Genomic DNA, 20,001 nt, shown 5'->3' with positions numbered 1-20,001 from the left:
GTGGCTGCTCTGCTGAGACTCCACGTAGCTGTCTGTGTCAGACTGAAGGCCTTAATAGAGTGAGTTAACAAGGGGATCTCCTGATCTGAGGATTGCAAAGATCTGTGAGAGCAGTGTGGGTTCCCAGGGTTGCGCATTCACTCACCACTTCGCTGGGAAGGGGAGCTTCCCTTGACTCCATGTCTCTCCCAGGTGGGGTGTCTTCCTGCCTTGATTTGCTCTGGTCTCCGTGGGTCAAGTTGTTTCCTTGATTAGTTCCAATGCAAATACCTTAATGTTTCAGTTGAAGGTGCTGTATTTAGTCACCCCTTTTGCTTCTCCCTGTGAGAGTCACACACATTAACTGCTTCTAGTTGGCCATCTTGGCCACTGCTGCCCTAAACCTTTCTAGCCAAAAACAAAACAAAACAAAACAAAACAAAACAAAACGTTAATAACATGTTGATCGACCTCTTCTCTCTCTTTAAATTTAATCACTCTGAATTTTTTTTTACATTTCTTTACATTGTTAAGCTGTTTTTTTTTAAAAATTGTAGGTCCAGCTCTTCCTGGATTACTTTTATATAAGGAACATATCTCAAGAAATAAATAAAATTCACATTTAGATGCAGAAGAATCTATTGGGAAAAATTCAGAGGACAGGATAAAAGCACTCAGAAACAATGCCAGGAGAAGGCATTTATCACATAATATAGCTGATAAGAGTCGCTGAAAAATTTTTCTTTCTCTCTTCATTCTTACCAAATACAGAAAGTGAACAAAACAATATTAGTATTAGAAAAAAAATCTAAAAATAATGACCTTTCTGAATGAAGACTGCTTTTTTTCATGGTTACTCTTTTTGGGGTACAGTTCTATGTTGATTTATTCAATTTATCAAATAGCCATTCAACAAATATTTATTGAGTGTCTATTATGTCACAGGCACTCTTTTTGGTCCTTAAAATACATCAGTGACAAAGAGTAAAAGATTCCTGTTCGTGGCTCTTACATTCCAGGAGGGATAGCAATTTCTGTTGTAAAGTTAATCACTCAACAGAAATGCAAAATGATATTGATGCTGTAGGGAAAGGAAAAATAAATGAAATAAATTAAAAAAGAAATGTGACATAATATTTAAAAGAGGCTATATTTTATTGAATAAAAATAAAAGAGACTATGTTTTATTGAATATGCTCTCTGTTTTATACTATATCATAAAACATACAAACATACAAGATCTGGCTTTTAAGAAATCAATATCTTCATCAATATCTTCATTCAGACTAATCTAGATTAGATTACTCTGAATCTAATCACATAGAGACTTGTCTGACAAATCCAGATTTTTTGGATGTTCTGCAGGACTATTTGTCAGGACATTTCACAGGATTCTAAGACAGCATATTGGTGTCCATGCTATGATGATTCCTCAGCTCCTCCCATCTGATAAAATATTAATTTCTTATAAATATAAAACAAAAAAACACATTTAAAATATTTTTTGTTATATGAGTGAATCAATAATAAAACCATTATCTCAGTAATCATAAACTGATTTCAAAGTGATTGTTCATCTCAAAAAACCTTGGCAGTCAAAATAAAAGTTTCAAAATACAGAACTTAGTATTGAGTTCTGTAATTTTACAAAATTAAGGCAGTGTTAGGTTTCTAATTTTGCGATTCACATGTTAAATGAATATTCAAAACTCAGTAGCTAATACTAGCTAGGGTTTTAAACAAGACATAGTTAAAATGAAAGTTTAAAAAAAGAATCATAAACATCGGTATCATCATAATGGCAGTTTTAGGATTTTAATTTTGACACCCTAGTCTCAAGTTTGTATTTAATGTGGTTATATAGCTAGGCAGTGCTGAAGTGAAAGTTTCAAAACAAATTAAAATCAAAAGTTAAGAAAAAAATATGAAGGCAATTTTAGGGTGTTTAATTTGGCACTGTAGTTTCAAAGTAGTACCTGAAACTTAATAGCAAAGTATCAGATTCATTTATAAAACAATGTGACTGCTCTTTCTGTATGGTTTGTGAAACATTTATGCAGTGTCACTTCAGAAAACTCTGCCATTATAGACTTGAATTGATTAAGGATATCCACTCCTTTCCTTGGCATGATACAAATAAATTACTAAAGTATAATAGTGACAATGATAAATATAAGTGACAATACCACCATATTACCATGAAACACTTACAGATTGATTATGGTATAATGCAATTTAGCATCTCCATATTTTTGAAAATGAACTTGCTTCTCTATCTAGCTTAATTTGGGACAATTTGGACATCAAAAAGAATGACAATGCAACTTAAACCATACCAAAAAAAAAAAAAAATAATAATCCAAGGGGTGGTAGTGAAAGTCTTCTTTCTAGAAGAATAGCAGCTAATATACATAGAATGAATCTTAGAATTAGAATATCTGTGTATATATATATATTCATATATAGTGATTTTTTTTTTTTTTTTCCGAGATGGAGTCTTGTTGTGTCACCCAGGCTGGAGTGCAGTGGTGCGATCTTGCAAGCTCCGTCTCTCGGGTTCACGCCATTCTCCTGCCTCAGCTTCCCCAGTAGCTGGGACTACAGGCGCCCGCCACCTCGCCCGGCTAATTTTTTGTATTTATAGTAGAGACGGAGTTTCACCGCGTTAGCCAGGATGGTCTCGATTTCCTGACCTTGTGATCCGCCCACATCGGCCTCTCAGAGTGTTGGGATTACAGGCGTGAGCCACCGCGCCCGGCTAATTTTTTGTATTTTTAGTAGAGACGGGGTTTTGCCATGTTAGCCAGGATGGTCTCGATCTCCTGACCTCGTGATCCGCCCACCTCAGCCTCCCAGAGTGCTGGGATTACAGGCGTGAGCCACCGCGCCCGGCCGAAAATCACTATATTTTGATCCCCTTTCCCAAAGGGTGACAAAACCATTGGTAGACAGTGGTTGGGAAACAGAATAGTCTCAGGATATCACTCCATGGATTTATTTATTAATTAAAAAGGGAAAATGTGCTTTGCGAGAGAGAAAGCTATTACCGTCTTTACCAAATAGAAGAGCCTGATCATGTGTGGTCTGAAGTTTATTTAAATGGGATTCCTGATGGAATGTTTAGTCTGAATGCAATCACATAGAGACTTGTTTGACAAATCCAGATTTTTTGGATGTTCTGCAGGACTATTTGCCACGACATTTCTATTTGCCATGACATTTCAAAGTATTCCAAGAGAGAATATTGGTGTCCATGCTATGATGATTCCTCAGCTCCTCTCATCTGATCTCTGTCCTGGCTTCCATGACTTTCTTTGTGGTAGTTAGGGTGTGATATGTGCCACTGAGGCCCACACCTATTGCTGTATGTGCTGTTTGGGAAATCATCTTTCAGGGCTGTGTGATAAAAGAGCCATGGGGAAATGTCTCTTCCAAATTTAATCTTTACATTATTAGAAAATATTTTAATAACCTGTTTTCAAATATTTTCTTATAATTTTCCATTTTCATGTATTTATTCTGACAGTTTATTTTATCTTGTGTTTGTAATCACTAAGGTGTTAGTATTGTGATATTAATATTACATGATTTAAATTAGGAAAAATGTGTTTTCTATTACAAAATGGATAGTGGATAATTTAAGTACAGGAAGTAATATTTTCTATATGGGACCATTTCACTCTCTGTAATTTCCTGAATTCTAATTCCCACCGTAGTGAGCTATAACTTTACTAATCAGTTTTCTTACAATTGATTTTAAGTCTATTTTGCTAGATCTAAAGACATAAAGCTAAAAGTTCTTGAAGAGAAGCACATTTTGTTACGTTTATAACTTGAAATATCTGGTTTTAGTCAAAACTCACATGTCATACTGAAAAAAAGAAGGGAGGTGTTGTCTTTTCTTGAGGAGAGACTTCTCTGCAGTTAAACAGCTCACCACGTGTTTAGAGTACATAGACTATACACTTCCTCCTTTGTAATGTAGATGTCAGCTTTTTGCTTATAGAGTTATCATTGGCATGGAGGTTATACAGGGAAAGTAGTGAAAAATGTAGCCAACACCAGGAACCTTAGAAAGTGTCTGAACTTCATCTTTCCTGTTGCTCCTTTGCCCTTAGGGGGTGAGTGTGAAAGAGTTTGGGCTAGGAAGAGATTGCTTCTTTTACTCTATTTAGTTTGTACTTCCTATCTGGGTATTTGGCAATAAATGACTCATTCTCTTTGTTTGCCCTGGTGTTGAAAAATTTTCCCATATGCCAGAGAAAAAATGTTACAATGATACTATGTAAAATTGTAAGAGGTGGAACAATACGAGGTATGGAAGTTCAGCCCTTTAAAACTATTGGCAGAGTAGATTTTACACGGGCTTCAGTTAAGTAGACCTGAATGTAAATTCAGCTCTGCAACTTATTAGGTAAGTGACTTTTATCCTCTTTAAGATTTAATTTCCTCATTATAGGATATAATAATACAATTTTTCTGAGGTAAGTATTAATTGAAATAGTATATGTACATTCTAGCATACAGTGATCCCCTAATAAATGGAAGTTATCATTAATACATTGCTAGGAAAAGAAAAACATATCAGGGAACAAATGATGTAACTGTCTTATTGATAACAGGGGATGGATTCTTGTGGACAAAAAATTTATAATTGAATTTTCAAGGAGTCATTTCTTTCACCAGCTGTAGTTAGGTTTGCTCTTACGGTGACAAAGAATATGTCTGTTTAACTTCTTAAACCAGCATCATGGAACATTAATTAATAAACAGAATTCAATGTATTTGTGGGGCATTTTATTTTTTATGCAATCATTTGTATATATCACCTTCACAATGCATGCCACATTCTCAGACCGCCTATTATGTTATTTTCTTAACATTTCTCTTCAAATTCACTCACCTTTTTAAAAACTTCATTGGAGTCTCACTTAAGCACATAATTTGTAAAATCATGGGTTTGTTGTACAAGTTATGTTTTTCTAATGCACTCTAAACCAAATCCTTAAACGAGTTACACCAACAATCCATATACCACCCATAATCATCTCAAGTACCTCCAGTGCTTGTTACTGCACTTTGGAAAACACTAACATACATTATTCTCCTTAGTTTTTATAATAGTTGTATGAGGTGAATAGAGAAGGCATAACTATACCCATTTTAAAGATGAGAAAAGCAGGTTCATGGATAAAATCTCATAGTAAATTGCTAGAATTGGTCCTGATACTCATGCTTTCTTTAGATCAACCCAGTGCTCTTACTGTAATTAATACCAAATTCTTTAAGGAAACTTAGAGCTAAAGGCAAAATTTTTTATATTTAGACCTGACTATTTTGTGGTGACTTGAATATAGGTCAATATGAAAAAAAAAAAAAAAGAGGAAACAAAGAAACTGAGAGTAGATCACCAAGTTGTGGTAGGTTAGTGTAAGATGGCTTTTGGTTTTCTCAGCCTTCTAGTAGTCACAGCTTTGTGTAATCCCCTCCACTTGAGTAACTTGCTCCTACCAATAGAATATGGCAGTAGAGTAGATATCACCTCTCTGATAAGTTTACAGAAGATTGTGACCTCTGTCTTGCCAGAGTACTTCCTCTCTTGCTGGTTTTGATGAAGCAGGCTGCCATAGGAAAGAGGCTCACATGGCAGGGACCTGAGGGCAGACTCTGGCCAACAGCAAGCAGTAAACAGATGCCCTCAGTTCAACACCTCTCAAAGAAATGAATCCTACCAACAGTCAGTTGTGTTATCTGGGAAGCAAATCTTTCCCTAAGGGAGACTTCAGATGAGGCCCCAGCTTTGGTGGACACCTTGATTGCAGTCTTGTGAGAGACTGTGAAGCAGAGCTATTCTCAGAATCCACAGGTGTTTTAAGCTATGAGGTTTTTATTTTAGGGGGAGAGTGGTCATTTGTGATTCAGCTATGCATAAGTCTACAAGAGTCATTCCAGAAGTGATTGAGTGGAGGTAGAATCATGTGGCTGTGAGCCCTGGGCACTTGGAGTTCTGATAGAATTGTGACTTCTAACACTGGACACCTTTTCTTTCTCTCTTATTCTCCCATTTTTTTTCCTTTCTTCTTTTCCTCCCTTCCTTCCCTCTACTTTTCCTGTACTTGTAATTAATAGAGCAGTTGGAAACACAAAAGCAATGTCTGTGTCTACAAAATGTCATTATTTATACTTTATATCCACAATGCCCTGCCTAGGGCTTCATGGCTGAGGTGCATCTGTAGAAAGTGCTCAACAAAGGCTTGGATGTTGGTATTACTGAATCACTGTGGAGTTTATTCATTGTTGTCCATGCCATTTTGAATTTTCATTTATGAGAGTGTCTTTATTCTTTTAAAGAGCTTTGTTTGTATCCTCATGTTTTCTCTCTCTCTGTTCCTCCACAGGCAATTTATAGCACTGATCTGTCATCAATACCACTTGCTGTCTTGGATGTGAAGATGATTTTTCCTGCAGGGATTCCCTCTACAAAATTAAACACACTGGGCATGAGGAAATAATATTCATGCTTTAAATTGTCTTTTCAATTCACTACACCAGGGGTCCCCAACCCCTAGGCCACAGACTGGCCCTGGTGTAATGAATAGAAAAGACAATTTAAAGCATGAATATTATTTCCTCATACCCAGTGTTTTTAATTTTGTACCGGGCTGTGACCTGTTAGAAACCAGGCTGCACAGCAGAAGGTGGGCAGCAGGTGAGCAAGCATTACTGCTTGAGTTCCGCGTCCTGTCAGATCAGCAGCGGCATTAGATTCTCATAGGAGCACACACCCTATTATGAACTGCACATGCAAGGGATCTAGGTTGCGCGCCCTTTATGAGAATCTAACTAATGGCTGATGATCTGAGGTGGAACAGTTTCAACCCAGAGCACCCCCCACCCACCTGCAGAAAAATTAACTTTTACAAAACCAGTCCCTGGTGCCAAAAAGGTTGGGGACCACCGCTGCACTACACTACCTAAAAGATTTTCACTTTCACAGTATTGCTTGCTTCTGTTTTACATGCACAAGCACCTAAAGCTAGCCTTCTGGTAAATGAAGGGGCAGAGCAGATGGTGCAGGAGTATATACGGATGAATTTGAATCACAATTTCCTCACTGTATGCCAGCAAAATTTAGTAATAGCACCTAAACATACAAATGCATATGTAAATGAGTCACACTATAAACACTTTTAACAAGTACTGGCAAGTCAGATGGCAGACTTACCCCGAAACCTGCCACTCCAATAAAAACCTCATAATTAAAAACAAGGCTGTCCGTAAAGCATAACATATAATAATTATTTGCAACTGGTACAAAGCTAGATTAGAAAGTTAAAAGTTATCTTTCTCAGGTAAAAATGCTTTTCCTATGCAGTATGCAGCCAGCAGTTTATCATCCATACTTTGAGTAGTGAGATGCCACTTGCTCCAACAATCAACACCTTTTGACTTTGGTCCAAGAAGAGACTGAGGTGATGCAGTTTCACCTGTTTTGTAAGAACAACACTGGTGTTTGCCATCTATTGACAGAGTGCCTACTATGTGCCACATGCTTTGTTGGCACTGAATATGCTATCTCATTCCAGTTTCTTTATACTCAGTGAAAAACCAACCACATTTATATTGCACTGAGGCTTAAAAAGTCGTTTACTGACTTGCCTAAGATTATACAAGTAGTAGGTGGCCATAGCAGGGTTTGAACCCAAGTATGCTTGCTTCCCCAAACCATGCTTTTTAAAAAATCAAGGGTGTAGCTTTGATGAAAGACGTGAAGTTAATGAATATATGAAAGCTGGTGAATAGATACAATGTGGCCTTAGGCCAGATCCTGTTGAACATGTGGTGGGATAGATAAGAGAAGGTTCTTCTCTGTTGCTACCTGGTTCTCAATTGGTTATTACTTGATGTGCTTTCCATATTAAAATTCTATTATTCTGGTCTATAAATTCACCCACCCAGGCTTGCCTAAACTAATTAAACCCTGAAATTTGGCATGTCTTTTTTTCAGACTGCCTCTATGATAGGTGGTGAGAATGAAAATGGAATTAAAAGTTTTGTGAAGCTATAGCACTACTTTTTCATTGTGTTCCTCCCTGACTTTCTGCCTTAGGTGTTTACTTTGGTGAAATATCCTGGGAGAAACTGAGGTGAAAAGAAGCCGGAGTTAGGATTGGGGAAGAGATGAAGTAGTCAATAAAATTCAAATTTCTTGTATTCTGAAATGCAACTATTCTTTCTCCAACTTGGTTTTGGACAGAATGTCTTAGGGTAGCTGTTAACAAAGAAATTGATGACAATTAACTCCCATTTCTCAGAATTTCATCATTCTTTGAAAGTATTTATCATACTCAAACTTCCAAAAATCCTTAAGGCATACTACAGTGTAGAGGTTGGCAAACTTTTTCTATAGAAGTCCTGATAGTAGCTTGTTTCGCTTTTGAGGGCCATAGAATTTCTGTCACAACTACTCATCTCTGCTGTTGTAGTAAAGACTCACCCATAGACAATACATGAATGAATGAGTATCTATGTTCCAATAAGACTTTTAAAAATAAAATTAGGCAGCAAGACTGATTTGACATAAGGGTCATAATTTGCTGACCTGTGGTATAGTGATAGGAGTTCAACTAGAGTTTGATTATGGCTCTGCCATTCTAGTTGAGTATTTTTAGGAAAGCATTTAATTTAGATTTGATGTAGTTTTCTTATATGTAAAATGGGGATAATAAAACCTGCTTCACAAGACTTCTATGAAGAGTAAGCTATGTAGCTAAATATAGCAAAATATCTGGCATCTAATAGATCCCTAATAAATGGCGACTATAATGATTATTATCATTACTGTATTATTTTAAACATTTCTCTTAGTTTTTTTTAGGTTGTTTGTTGTCTAATGTATTTAGAGAAAATAAGTGCTGTTGAGGGCAGCTGGAACTGTTTTGCTGGTTCATCATTGAAGTTCTAGTTCTTGTTGGTGCTTATTTCATAATTATGAAACTAATTCTTTTGAAAAGAACTTGAAGTAGAGCAACAAGAATTAAGAGAGAACTAATACCATTCTCTCTCAGTTCTTATTGCTCTACTTCAAGTTCTTTTGAAAAGAATTACATAGATATGGGTGCATGTGTTTACTTTATTTCTTTATTTTCCTTGTTGGGTAATCGTGAACATGTTGATTGGCATCAAACATGGGTCTCACCTATCCCCACAGCAATCAGCTTCTGTTGACTTGAATTCTGACTAGTCCTGGTGGCCCTGTGAGTGGGAAAGTCTAGGTGTGTCTAACTTGGTCTGTGGTTCCAGGAGGGGTTGGATGCACCTGTTCTACTTGTGGAATGTTGGCACCAATATAGTGGCTGCTTCTCCGAGTATTTGCCTTTCTCTTCTTTGTGAAAGGTCACTGGCTGGTTTGAGCTACTGGGCTGTTTATGCCACATCCTGTGCATGCCACACTGGCTTTCTTTCTGTGGTGTTTCTAGAGATAAGTTTGCCTCATAGGAGTCAGACTCTGTGGCTTTTTATCATTATAGATTTTTCTAGAAGGAGAGGAGGCCATGATCACATCTGAGGAATCCGAGTCATTGTAGACATGTACTGAATTAAAGAGAATTTTTTGACTAAAGGAGAAAATTGCATCAATCACAGCGAAAGAGATGCCACAGGACAGGGCCTGGGGTGTTGGCTTAGCCACAGATGTAAGGGCTACAGTTAACAGACAACTTTCAGTTTCCGCTATTGGAAGGGATGGTCAGTCCTTCCTTCCTCTCTTTTCTTGAGCCCCATTTTTCACCTTTCTTTTTCTCTCTACTTTCTTATGATGAAGAATAAAGACAAATGATAACAGATCTACCTGCGGCTGATATAGGGCAGGGAATCCATTTAATAACAAAAGGTGGGTCAAAAATCACTTTTCTCCTTTCAAATTGAAGTTATATTGTGCATGGGCTAATTAGATTGAATGCTGTAAACATGAAGATAATGCTTGCAAAGCAGCTACAGAGACAGAGAAAAAGCCTAAAACAACCAGTAGTGCTTAGGACCAATAGTATAAGTCTTCACACACTACATTTGAATAATACTGTAAGACACAATTTTTTGATAGGTTAAATAGCAAATCCAAGTCCCCCCAAATTATAAAAAATTGTCATTATAATTCTAGCGGTGTAACACAATAGTGTGTAAGTTGCATCAAATAACAGTCTACAGCCTAAATTGTTTCCTCCTGCTTTTTTTCACTTCTATGCATATTTTTTTACTTCCATGCTAGAGCTACCTCATTCTTTTAAAATTATGAACTATTCTATAATTTATTTGCATTCCCCTACTAATATATTTTTAGCTTATTAGTTTACTTTAAAAGGTTTATATTTGCCTTCTAATGGCAAAGTTAGGAGTTGTGTGTCCATTTAACAGGTGGTATTTTCTTGTGTAACTCCTCTGCCTTCATGTAAACCTTTGAGAATGATCTCTTGAAACAAGGCTAAAATGCCTTTGGAGAGGTATTATAGATGATCATATCTACTTTGTGCCTATTTCCATGACTTAGCTGCATTAGAGGCCCAGCTGTATAGGTGTAACTCAAAATCTACCAAAACTAATACTGTGGTTAGATTCTGGTCAAACAAGTTGCCACTGATCCAGATGTAGGATGGGATTGAAAGGTGGCTCTTCCACACCCTGACATGAATGTACCAATTTGCCTCTGTGCATTCTTTCTCCCCTTCTCCCTTTACCACCCTCATATAATTATTTGTGTACATGTCTGGCTTCGTCACTACTCTGATGGCAAGGATCACACATGCTTTATTCATATTTGAATTATTCAAGGATTCTACTCTGGGTTCTATTATGAGGCTTGGCCTAAAGTGGTTGTTCAAGAAATGTGTGTTAGAGAAATCATACATAAACTAGAAATTCTCATTTGCATTTGTGTATCTGAACAACTAACTTACAGCTTCTTCAGTGGGATAAAGAAGAAAAATGGGGTTTAAAGTGCATACTATTCAGTATTAATGTAGAATTTAACAGCTGCCATCCAAGTGCAGAATCCTCTAGTTTCCCAGTGTTAACCTCCCTTCTATCTCTAGCCATGTCTCAATGCTGGGTGACTCTTTCCTGGCATGTTCTGGCAAGACTCCACCTGGTTTGCGTAATCTACATTGGCTTCTAGTTTCCACAAGAATTGTTTATATGCATTTAATTTTAGCTCTTGGGCTATAACATGTCATTGTTCTTTTTACTTATCTCCTCTTACTTTTGGAAACAGGGCAGGCATCTTCGATACTTGCTGTTCCTGTTTGGTGTGCTCTTAGATTAATTTTAGCTTTGCTCTTCAGCTTTCATGACACTTCAAGACATTTTCCAGTCATATTTCCTGTACAAGAAAATACAGACTATGTCACCACAAAGGGAAGTGGAGACTGGGGGGCATAATTTAATTCATTCAGGGAACTCGTATTTTGGTGTGAATGGAAATCAAAGCAAGGTATTTGGATTAATTTATCTCCTTTGGTTGTTCTATATTCTATTTAGAGGATAACATATTAAGCTGTTACTCAATTTTGTCTGTTATGGTCATAGTGAATCTGGGAAAAATATATCTGGGGCTTAGTTTTCATATTTAGGGGAAAATGAATACCCTAGGGAATAATAATAAACGTTAGGGAAAATAATATTTTCCTAAGAGTAGGCAATGAAAAACTGAAGGTACTCAAAGCAGTCTTGCACAAGTGCTTTGAAAAGCCTCTTGCACAATTTTATTTCTTTATAGTACTTACACAATCATATTTCATAATGGCTTGCTATAAACAATGTTCTTGACAAGAAGCTTAAAGATGCAAAACTAAAGGAAGCACTTTTTGGAGAAAATACTTTTATATTTGCTTACTTCTACACTATAACAGATGTAAAACTATGGATTTTTTTCAGTGCAATTTTCATATGTCAGTTCTAGGAGACAGGAAATGTGAAACACTGTAGGAGGTATGAGTTTGCCACCTAGAGGAGAGAGATGAAATTCAACTTTTCTCTGATTTCTTTAGTAGAATTAATTAATTTATTTAATTATTTACTCATTTAATTATTCAAAAATAATTATCTACCAAGCTTAACTATTTTGCCCGTGCAGATTTGATAAATCTGTTCAAGATTTATGAGCTCAAAGCAACCACAAAGTGCATCTTACTTTAATTGCTCAGCTGCCTCTTTTAAAAATCTTTTACTTTTAAGAGAGTATAATACAAATATTTGAACAATTCTAAATATCCATACTTGGGATGGATATTACTTTGAGCTCTTGCACTATAATAAAACTTTATTCTTTTGTACTAATTCAGTCCTTTTACTTTTTCTTTTTTAATGTTTAAGAAACAAGTTGGATATGGACAAGATGTAATTTCTTCTGTCAAGGAACCCACAGGATAACAGGTTAGTGATAGAGACCAACAATGCTGATGCATTTTTAATGACGGGGATAATGTCTAGAAAAAATCCATTATTTGGTAAAGACGAAGTATGCATGTGTATTCCTTTGTTTCAATTATTTTTAAAGTTAAAAAACAATTATTTATCTCCTTTTGTACTACAAGCAATATCTGGTGTAGTGTGTGCATAGTAAGTATTCAAGAAATAGTAATTTCATTGTTGACTTGGTTATGTTGGAGTGGAACTTACTCTGGAAGAGATCCTAACATTCATTTATCTGAAAAACTTTCCAGTTAGGACATGGACATTTTTTTCTTGTCAATATTTATTCTTAATGGGTTTAGAATTTTAGAAAATGGGTTTAGGGATTTAGAAATTTCTTTACTAAATAATTCTAGGGAACAATACCTTAAAAAATATTTAAAATGACAAAAATTGTAAACCACATCTAATTTTTTAAGGCCAAGAATCATTAAAAAGGGATCCAAAGCTTTAGACTTCATTGCTCAGTGGAACTAGAATCATTAATATCTCACTCAGAGGAAGCCATGTCAACTCAGTGGTTTAATCTCCTGTGAGCTTCCCATGTGCTCTCCCTGCAAGGACCATCTCAAATCCCTCAGCAGTCCTGTCTTTATGAAACCGGTATAATGTTTCTTTTCGTTCTTGTCCTTCACCTTCCTGTGGCAACAAGAGTCAATTCTCCATATGTAAATCCTCGGTCACTGTTTTAGCTGTATCTTAATTGTGCAACATCTGTTTACTCTGTGTTTTAACATCTGCATGTATAGCAGTGTTGTTGTAATATTTTGGCTGTAAGCTTCTAGGAGGCAGAGGCCAGCATTTTTTCCTCCATTTTTAGGATGAGAAAATACACATCACTACAATCAAAGTAGAATGACAACTGATAATAGATATTTGTATAATTTATATAGTCTCTTAAAAAACAGATTATAGTAAGAAGTGGCTGAGCAATTAACTATGGCACACTGCATGGTTTTTCTGACCTCTCAGCTCCTAAATAAACTTTGCCAAATCTTCAGGCCTTCAAATTTTTTTCGTTCCATTTGTTTTGGGCTGAATTGTGTTCCCCCGAAATGACTATGTTGAAGTTCTAACTTCTAGTGCTTCAGAATGTGACCTTATTTGGAAACAGGGTCATTGCAAATATAATTAGTTAAGATGCGATTTTACTGACATAGGAGAAGCTCCTAATCATGGTGTCCTTATAAAAAGTAGGATTTTGGCTATAGAGACATGCACTAGGAGAATGCTGTTTAAAGACTGGAGCTATGCTGCTAAAAGTCACAAAATTAACAGAAGCTAGGGAAGAGACCTTGAATAAATTCTTCCCTGTAGCCTTGAGGGAGAGGATGGCCCTGCCAACTGCTAATCTCAGACATCTAGGTTCCAGAGCTGTGAGACAATTTCTCTTTTTAGGTCACTCAGTTTGTGGCACTTTGTACAGCAGTCTTAGGTGACTAACACACCACTGTAACTGTTGATCAAGGCAAGAGCCTGTGATCATGTATTATCTTGATTATTCCTCATTAGTATTCTATGGAGTAGATATTAGTGCCATCTATATATAAATTAGGAAATGGAGCCTCATAGAAATTAAATGACAAGTTCAAGCTTTCATGGCTATTTCAACATAGTGCCATTGTTTGAACACAAGTCAATTTGACTCCAAAACATCATTACTCTACTCAATTCTAGTTCAATCCAGATGTTCACAAACAACCAGACTATAGTAGAGATGTGGGTGGTGGGTTGAGAAGGAGATCATAACCAACATCGGACGGTCAATGAAGCAGGCTGGGAGAAATTATATGAAGCCAAGCAACTGTGCAGGGTACAGTAGAGATGGTCAGATTGTTCAGATATATGGATTCCATCTTCTGAGGAATGAACTCCTTGATATTCCTGAGTTAGTCCAGTTTAGGCAAGAGTAAACAGAAGGTAAACAGAAGATTGGAGACTGTGTATGCACGAATGCCTCCCTTGCAGCTGAGCGTCTAACATCATGAACAGCCACACTCACATGAATATAGAGATATATGATTTACAAATTAATGCAACATAAAACTCTCATGCAGTTGGATTTCATCTTATTGACATTTCTGTCAGATGGAGTCAGTGTTAGCATCTTAATTATATAAATGTGGAAACTGAAGTATTCAGGAGGTTCCCTGACTTCCCAGGCCACACGGTAAGCTTTGGTGCTAGAATGTATCTCTAGGCTTTCTCATTTCAACCCAGCATTCGTTATGCTGTTGCTCACTGCATGTAGAATCAGATTTGATTTCTCTGACTTTTCTTAGTCACTTCTGTGGTTTCGCACCACTCCCTCTCTCTCACTAAATAACTGCCTGCAAAAGTAAAAATTTCAATGAAAACAGAAAACAGATGTACCAGAAATGTTGATGGTATAAGCGGTAAAACTGGGATAAAGAGAAGATGTGTTGGAAAGTGGTGTCCTTTAATGCAACAGAAAATTATATTAGGAGAAAAAGAAAAGAGAGAAAAATAGACTATCTGAAGTGGTGAGAGGAGCAAATGCTACAGATGTACCTGAACCTCTTCAGTAGGTGTGATCCTAAAGAGTTGTGTATAACAACAATGAACAAAAATAAAATGTACTGTGAAAATTATCTAGCTGTTGAGATCCTACTGTGCGATATTTTTCAAAGTGAAAACTCCAATCAACCCTGGCTTATTTATGGAGAAGACTTTGCCCCACTGTACCCAGAAAGTTTCTTCACAATATCACACATGCATAATAACCCTGACACAATTTTTGTTTACCAGGAAAAGATATAAAAGGGAACATTAAACTTTGTCTAGTTCTACTGCATAAACATGTGATAATGTGCATGGTGACCTTCTGTTGTAAATGGAAAGAGTTAGGCTCTCTGAATCTACTGCTGAAAGGTGAAAACACTTCCTTAGGGCTTTGAACTTCAGTTGGACTCTTACTGAAAAAAACACTACAAACTGTATTTTCTTTAAATTTGAAGATACTTTACATAAAAATCTAAAGCAGTTTGACTTATGTTTTCATCCACTTGAGAAGGAAACTCACAGACTCCAAAGCAACTGTTGTCTGTTTTGAAAAAAAATTCAGAAATCACCAGAAGCAATAGGGAGTGGCCTTGATTCCTGTTCTTTTATTTATGGGTAGCTAAAGTTCATATTTCTCAACATACCATAATCTCTGTGTAATTGGCCAAATTCCATGGTGGATAATTAGATCTAGCTTACCAGGGCAGATTTGGATGGTGAGAGCAGTCACACTGTTCTGGGAATATGTTAGCCAAGTTTACTATGTTTTACATGAGTTGACAGACTCACCTCACTTGCTGAAGGACTAGCCCAGCAGGTTCTACGGGTGAGATCACTGCTAGCTCATTCATTGCTGGGCTTGGTAGGCACAAGAGGCCAAGAAATAAATAATGTGAACTTGGGCTTCAGAAGCTCTCTTTCCTATTTTCTTTTCTAAACCCTTTCTTCTACTAGCTGTCTAGGGGCCAAAACATTTTCATACATTTCTTAACTAATTCAACAAATATTTGCCAACTATGTTTCAGGCACTGAGCACTAGAAATATAATAGTGAACTAGACATTTTCTGCCTTCAAGGGTCTATGAACAAACAATTACAATACTCAGTGAAAAATACTACAATTCACAGAGCTCAGTAATACAAATCCTTATTATTTCTGTCTTTAAAAAGCAGAAAGTAAAAAATGCTCATAAAAGAGGATGGTATAGAAATGTATTTATGCATTGCAACAGATAAAATTAAGGAATGCACGAAGACTGGTTCATCTGTTTGGTTGTGAGTCAAGAATAAATTCCACCCTCCCTAAAGTACTCAGACTCTACCTTGCCCCATGGCTACCACTGTGGCCCAATGGAAGCACCAGTCCAGGGGGTCTCCATTCATGCTGTCTTTGGGTGTCTTCAGAATGTTGTTTCACAAGTACTCAAACTCAACAGTAAGATTTTAAAAACTGTCCATAATATTAACATTGGCATTATTATGTTAAAGAAAGCAAAACAGATATCACTGAATTTACTTCTCAAAAAAACCTTACGTTTCTGCAAAAGTTTCTTGAATTCTGACTCTTTCATACAATCACACAAGAATGGCTATACTTAAACCCTTCTAATCAATTATATCCTTAATATATATGACTGAGTGATGTGTTTCATGACTATTAAATGTATACATGTTTGGAAAATCTATTCACAATAGAGTTTTATGATATTCCTATTAACAGGCTGTCATTGTAACATGTTTATGCAGGAATTGTAATTCCATCTATTTTTATTTTTACCATCTTTTCTCCCCATCCCCCAAATTGTAAGGAGCTATCAGGTCTGTATTTTATTTGGTTTTGAAGCTTTAGGTTATTTGTAGTTATAATAGCCATATCAATTATTCATTTAGCAAAAATGTATTGAGTGCTACTATGTACTTAGATTTTTCCAATATTGTGAAGGATAATTGGCTAAAACATTTCCACTTTTATTAGTAATCTGAGAGTTTTTTTTCTCCATGGATTTTAGTCACTGGTAAAGGCTGTTTCATACTCATAGATTTTTTTCTACAGTAAGAAACATATGATGTTGAATAAGATATGAATTACAAATTAAGGCTTTTCCACATTCGCTGCCTTTATAAGATTTTTTTTTTTCTTCATCAAAATCTATTCACACACACACACAGACACACACGTGCTGTTTTGATTTTCTTCAGATATATCCAGTGTTCAGTTCTTGAGCACATATTAATATACTTGCCTAGATGAAGACTATGTGTCCTCAGGAATTTATAAGATAGCAGATGACAGATTTGCCTCTTTCAAAATGTGACTCTACCTCCCCACTTCTTAGGTTGTGAAAGCAGTTGTTTATGCTTTATTTCATTGTTTTCCAAACTTTAGTTATTTAAGTACCATCTTCATGATTATGCTATTCACATACCACCTGTACTATTATGCTTCTGAAAATATACTATGATTTTCAACTTAATTAAATTTGTTTAATAATAACAATATCTGTGGCCGAGTGCGGTGACTCATGCCTGTAATCCCAGCACTTTGGGAGGCCGAGGTGGGCAGATCACAAGGTCAGCAGATCAAGACCATCCTGGCTAACACGGTGAAACCCCGTCTGTACTAAAAATACAAAAAATTAGCCTGGCCAGGTGGCGGGCGCCTGTAGTCCCAGCTACTGGGGAGGCTGAGGCAGGAGAATGGCGTGAACCCGGGAGGCGGAGCTTGCAGGGAGCCGAGATCGCGCCACAGCACTCCAGCCTGGGTGACAAAGCGAGACTCCGACTCAAAAACAACAACAACAACAACAACAAAAAAGCCCCCCAAAACAATATCTGTTACATCACTAGGTTGATGTGCTAGTTAAAAATTTTTAAATATACTTTAATATAAATATGTTACTACTAAATTATTTTTTTGTCTGTATGCATCCAAAATCTTGCCTTTAGTAGTACTACACATATCATGCTTTGGGAAACTCTACCCATGAGATTCACCTTCAAGTGTGAGGAATGGTAAAAGAAAATACAGAAATAATGATAGTAACTATAGCAATGGTAATAAGAGCTATTGTTTATTGAGGACTTTACATATGTCATTTATCTTATTTTATCTTCACAACAAATTTTAGGCATGAATATCAGATAAATAGGAGGCAAAAGGGCAGGAAAGAAGGAACAGTGGAAGTCAAACTTTTTTTTTGCCTAGGTCAGGTATAACTAACATGACATGATGTTTTAGTATTTGTACTTTTTTTTTAGTCAGCTCAGATTTCACACCTGATTATTTTACAAAAATTTGGATGTGATGGTGGAAGATTAACATACTTATTTTCAGCAATTATTATGGAACAAATTAGATAAAGATTGTAAAATGCTTAGAAACAGAGTAGAATATCCTATAATTAAGTTATCAAACAATTACTCTGATTATTTTTCACAGTAGTTCAATTAAAGTGTAACTTTGGGTCTGTTAGTATACATGAGTGTGAATGCTCTAGAGTTTTGATCCTTGGCTTTCCTGTGTAAGTATATACATATGTGTGTGTGTGTGTGTGTGTATATATATGTGTTATTATCCTGTAAATAACTGAATTATAGTACAGTGATTCTGTAAAAAAACACTTTAGTTATTAATATTCCTTGGTGTGAAGTTCACATTAAAAATTGTTATATTTCCAGAACCTAGATTTTACCTGTGAAAGTCAATGCATCCTTCTTTTAATCCTCTGCATTGGTTTTGTATAACTTGATGAAATATGACATGCTTCTCCTCCCTCCCCCTCCTTCCTGTGCCTGTATCCCCACCAGTTTTTTTCTATTCCTCTTGGTACTGGACTTCTTTTTCTGCCAAATGAGTCAGTAAGAGAGGAAATGTTTAACCCACATTTGTCATCTTGGCTGGGAAAGAAGTTTGAAGGCAAAAGGTGCCTGAATATGTTTCACTAGGATGCTGACACAACCTTTTTGACTCTCTCCTGAGAATGCTACTCTATATTCAAGTTATAAAGTGCTAAATGATCCATTTCCACCATGCATACATTTCACATGATTAATACTTATTTTGTAACTTTTTTCGTTGAGAAGTATTTTTCTTTTGGAAAAATATCATTTATTATGTGTGTGTGTGTGTGTGTGTGTATTTATTTTCTTTTAATATGTGGTCTCCCTACACAAAGGATTTCATTTTACAAACATGAGCAATAGGATTAAGAGGATAAAGGAAAAATAGGAGAAGGGGAAATATGAGTATCATGATAAGGTAAAAATGAATTGCTTGTATTCTAACATAGAATAGCTACTACCTGTTGAGTGTTGTTATATATTAGACATTTAACACTAATCAAAATATCTAATCTAATGAAATAGTCACTGTTTTGAATTTGTTTGGATTTAGTAGATGTAGAAACTGAGACTTAGAGAGGTTAATTTACTCAACTCCAAACTGCTAATCACTGGTGAAAGCGGAATTTGAATCCTCTGGTTTTCTCATCCAGCACATCGTCACTATAACCCTTATAATTTGCTTTTGGCACAAGTATTCATTATTAATGGAAATGCATAGTATTATCTCAGCAAATGTACAATAGTTTAGCTTCACTAAACTAGTCAATTTTTTTTCTAAACATCAATGCTTAGGAAGCAAAATAGGCTGGGGGAACAGTAGTTGTCCTGGTGGCAGCTGTGGTGCTGATGGAGGAAGTGGTGGAATGCATAGGCTGCTCATGCTTTTGGTCACAATGAAGGTCAAAAAGTAGATCACTTAAAGTCTAAAGTCATCCTTGGGTGTCATACTCTTCACCAAAAACTAAATAAACATATAGACTTAGTAATATGCTATAAAAGTGAAGATATAGCACTATAAAATTCTACCATAAAGTAAATTGTTCAAGATTGTGGTCCAAGCTCTTCAAAATGCTCATAAATCAGAAGGTGCATTTATTAAACAATATTTTATATGTACCTATAATAACACAATACTATACTACACGAATTGGACCTAAAATGAATTCACTTGCTATATTAAATATTAAACAT

General features: G+C 36.1%; 1 protein-coding gene across 2 annotated transcripts in view; it reads left to right on the top strand.

Moving 5' to 3' along the window:
* The window catches only part of LOC141408724 (uncharacterized), a 229,239-nt gene that overhangs the window by 30,970 nt on the left and 178,268 nt on the right, over positions 1-20,001 (top strand). For both annotated transcript variants that reach the window (XM_074018122.1, XM_074018121.1), the window contains one exon: positions 12,346-12,405. In XM_074018122.1, coding sequence (XP_073874223.1) covers positions 12,346-12,405 — 60 coding nt within the window. The remainder of the gene's footprint in view (positions 1-12,345; positions 12,406-20,001) is intronic.

The sequence above is a fragment of the Macaca fascicularis genome, chromosome 15 (genome assembly GCF_037993035.2).
Source record: "Macaca fascicularis isolate 582-1 chromosome 15, T2T-MFA8v1.1".
Lineage (NCBI taxonomy): Eukaryota > Metazoa > Chordata > Mammalia > Primates > Cercopithecidae > Macaca > Macaca fascicularis.
The sequence above is the reverse complement of the archived record's forward strand: the minus strand, read 5'-3'. Positions and strand labels throughout refer to the sequence as shown.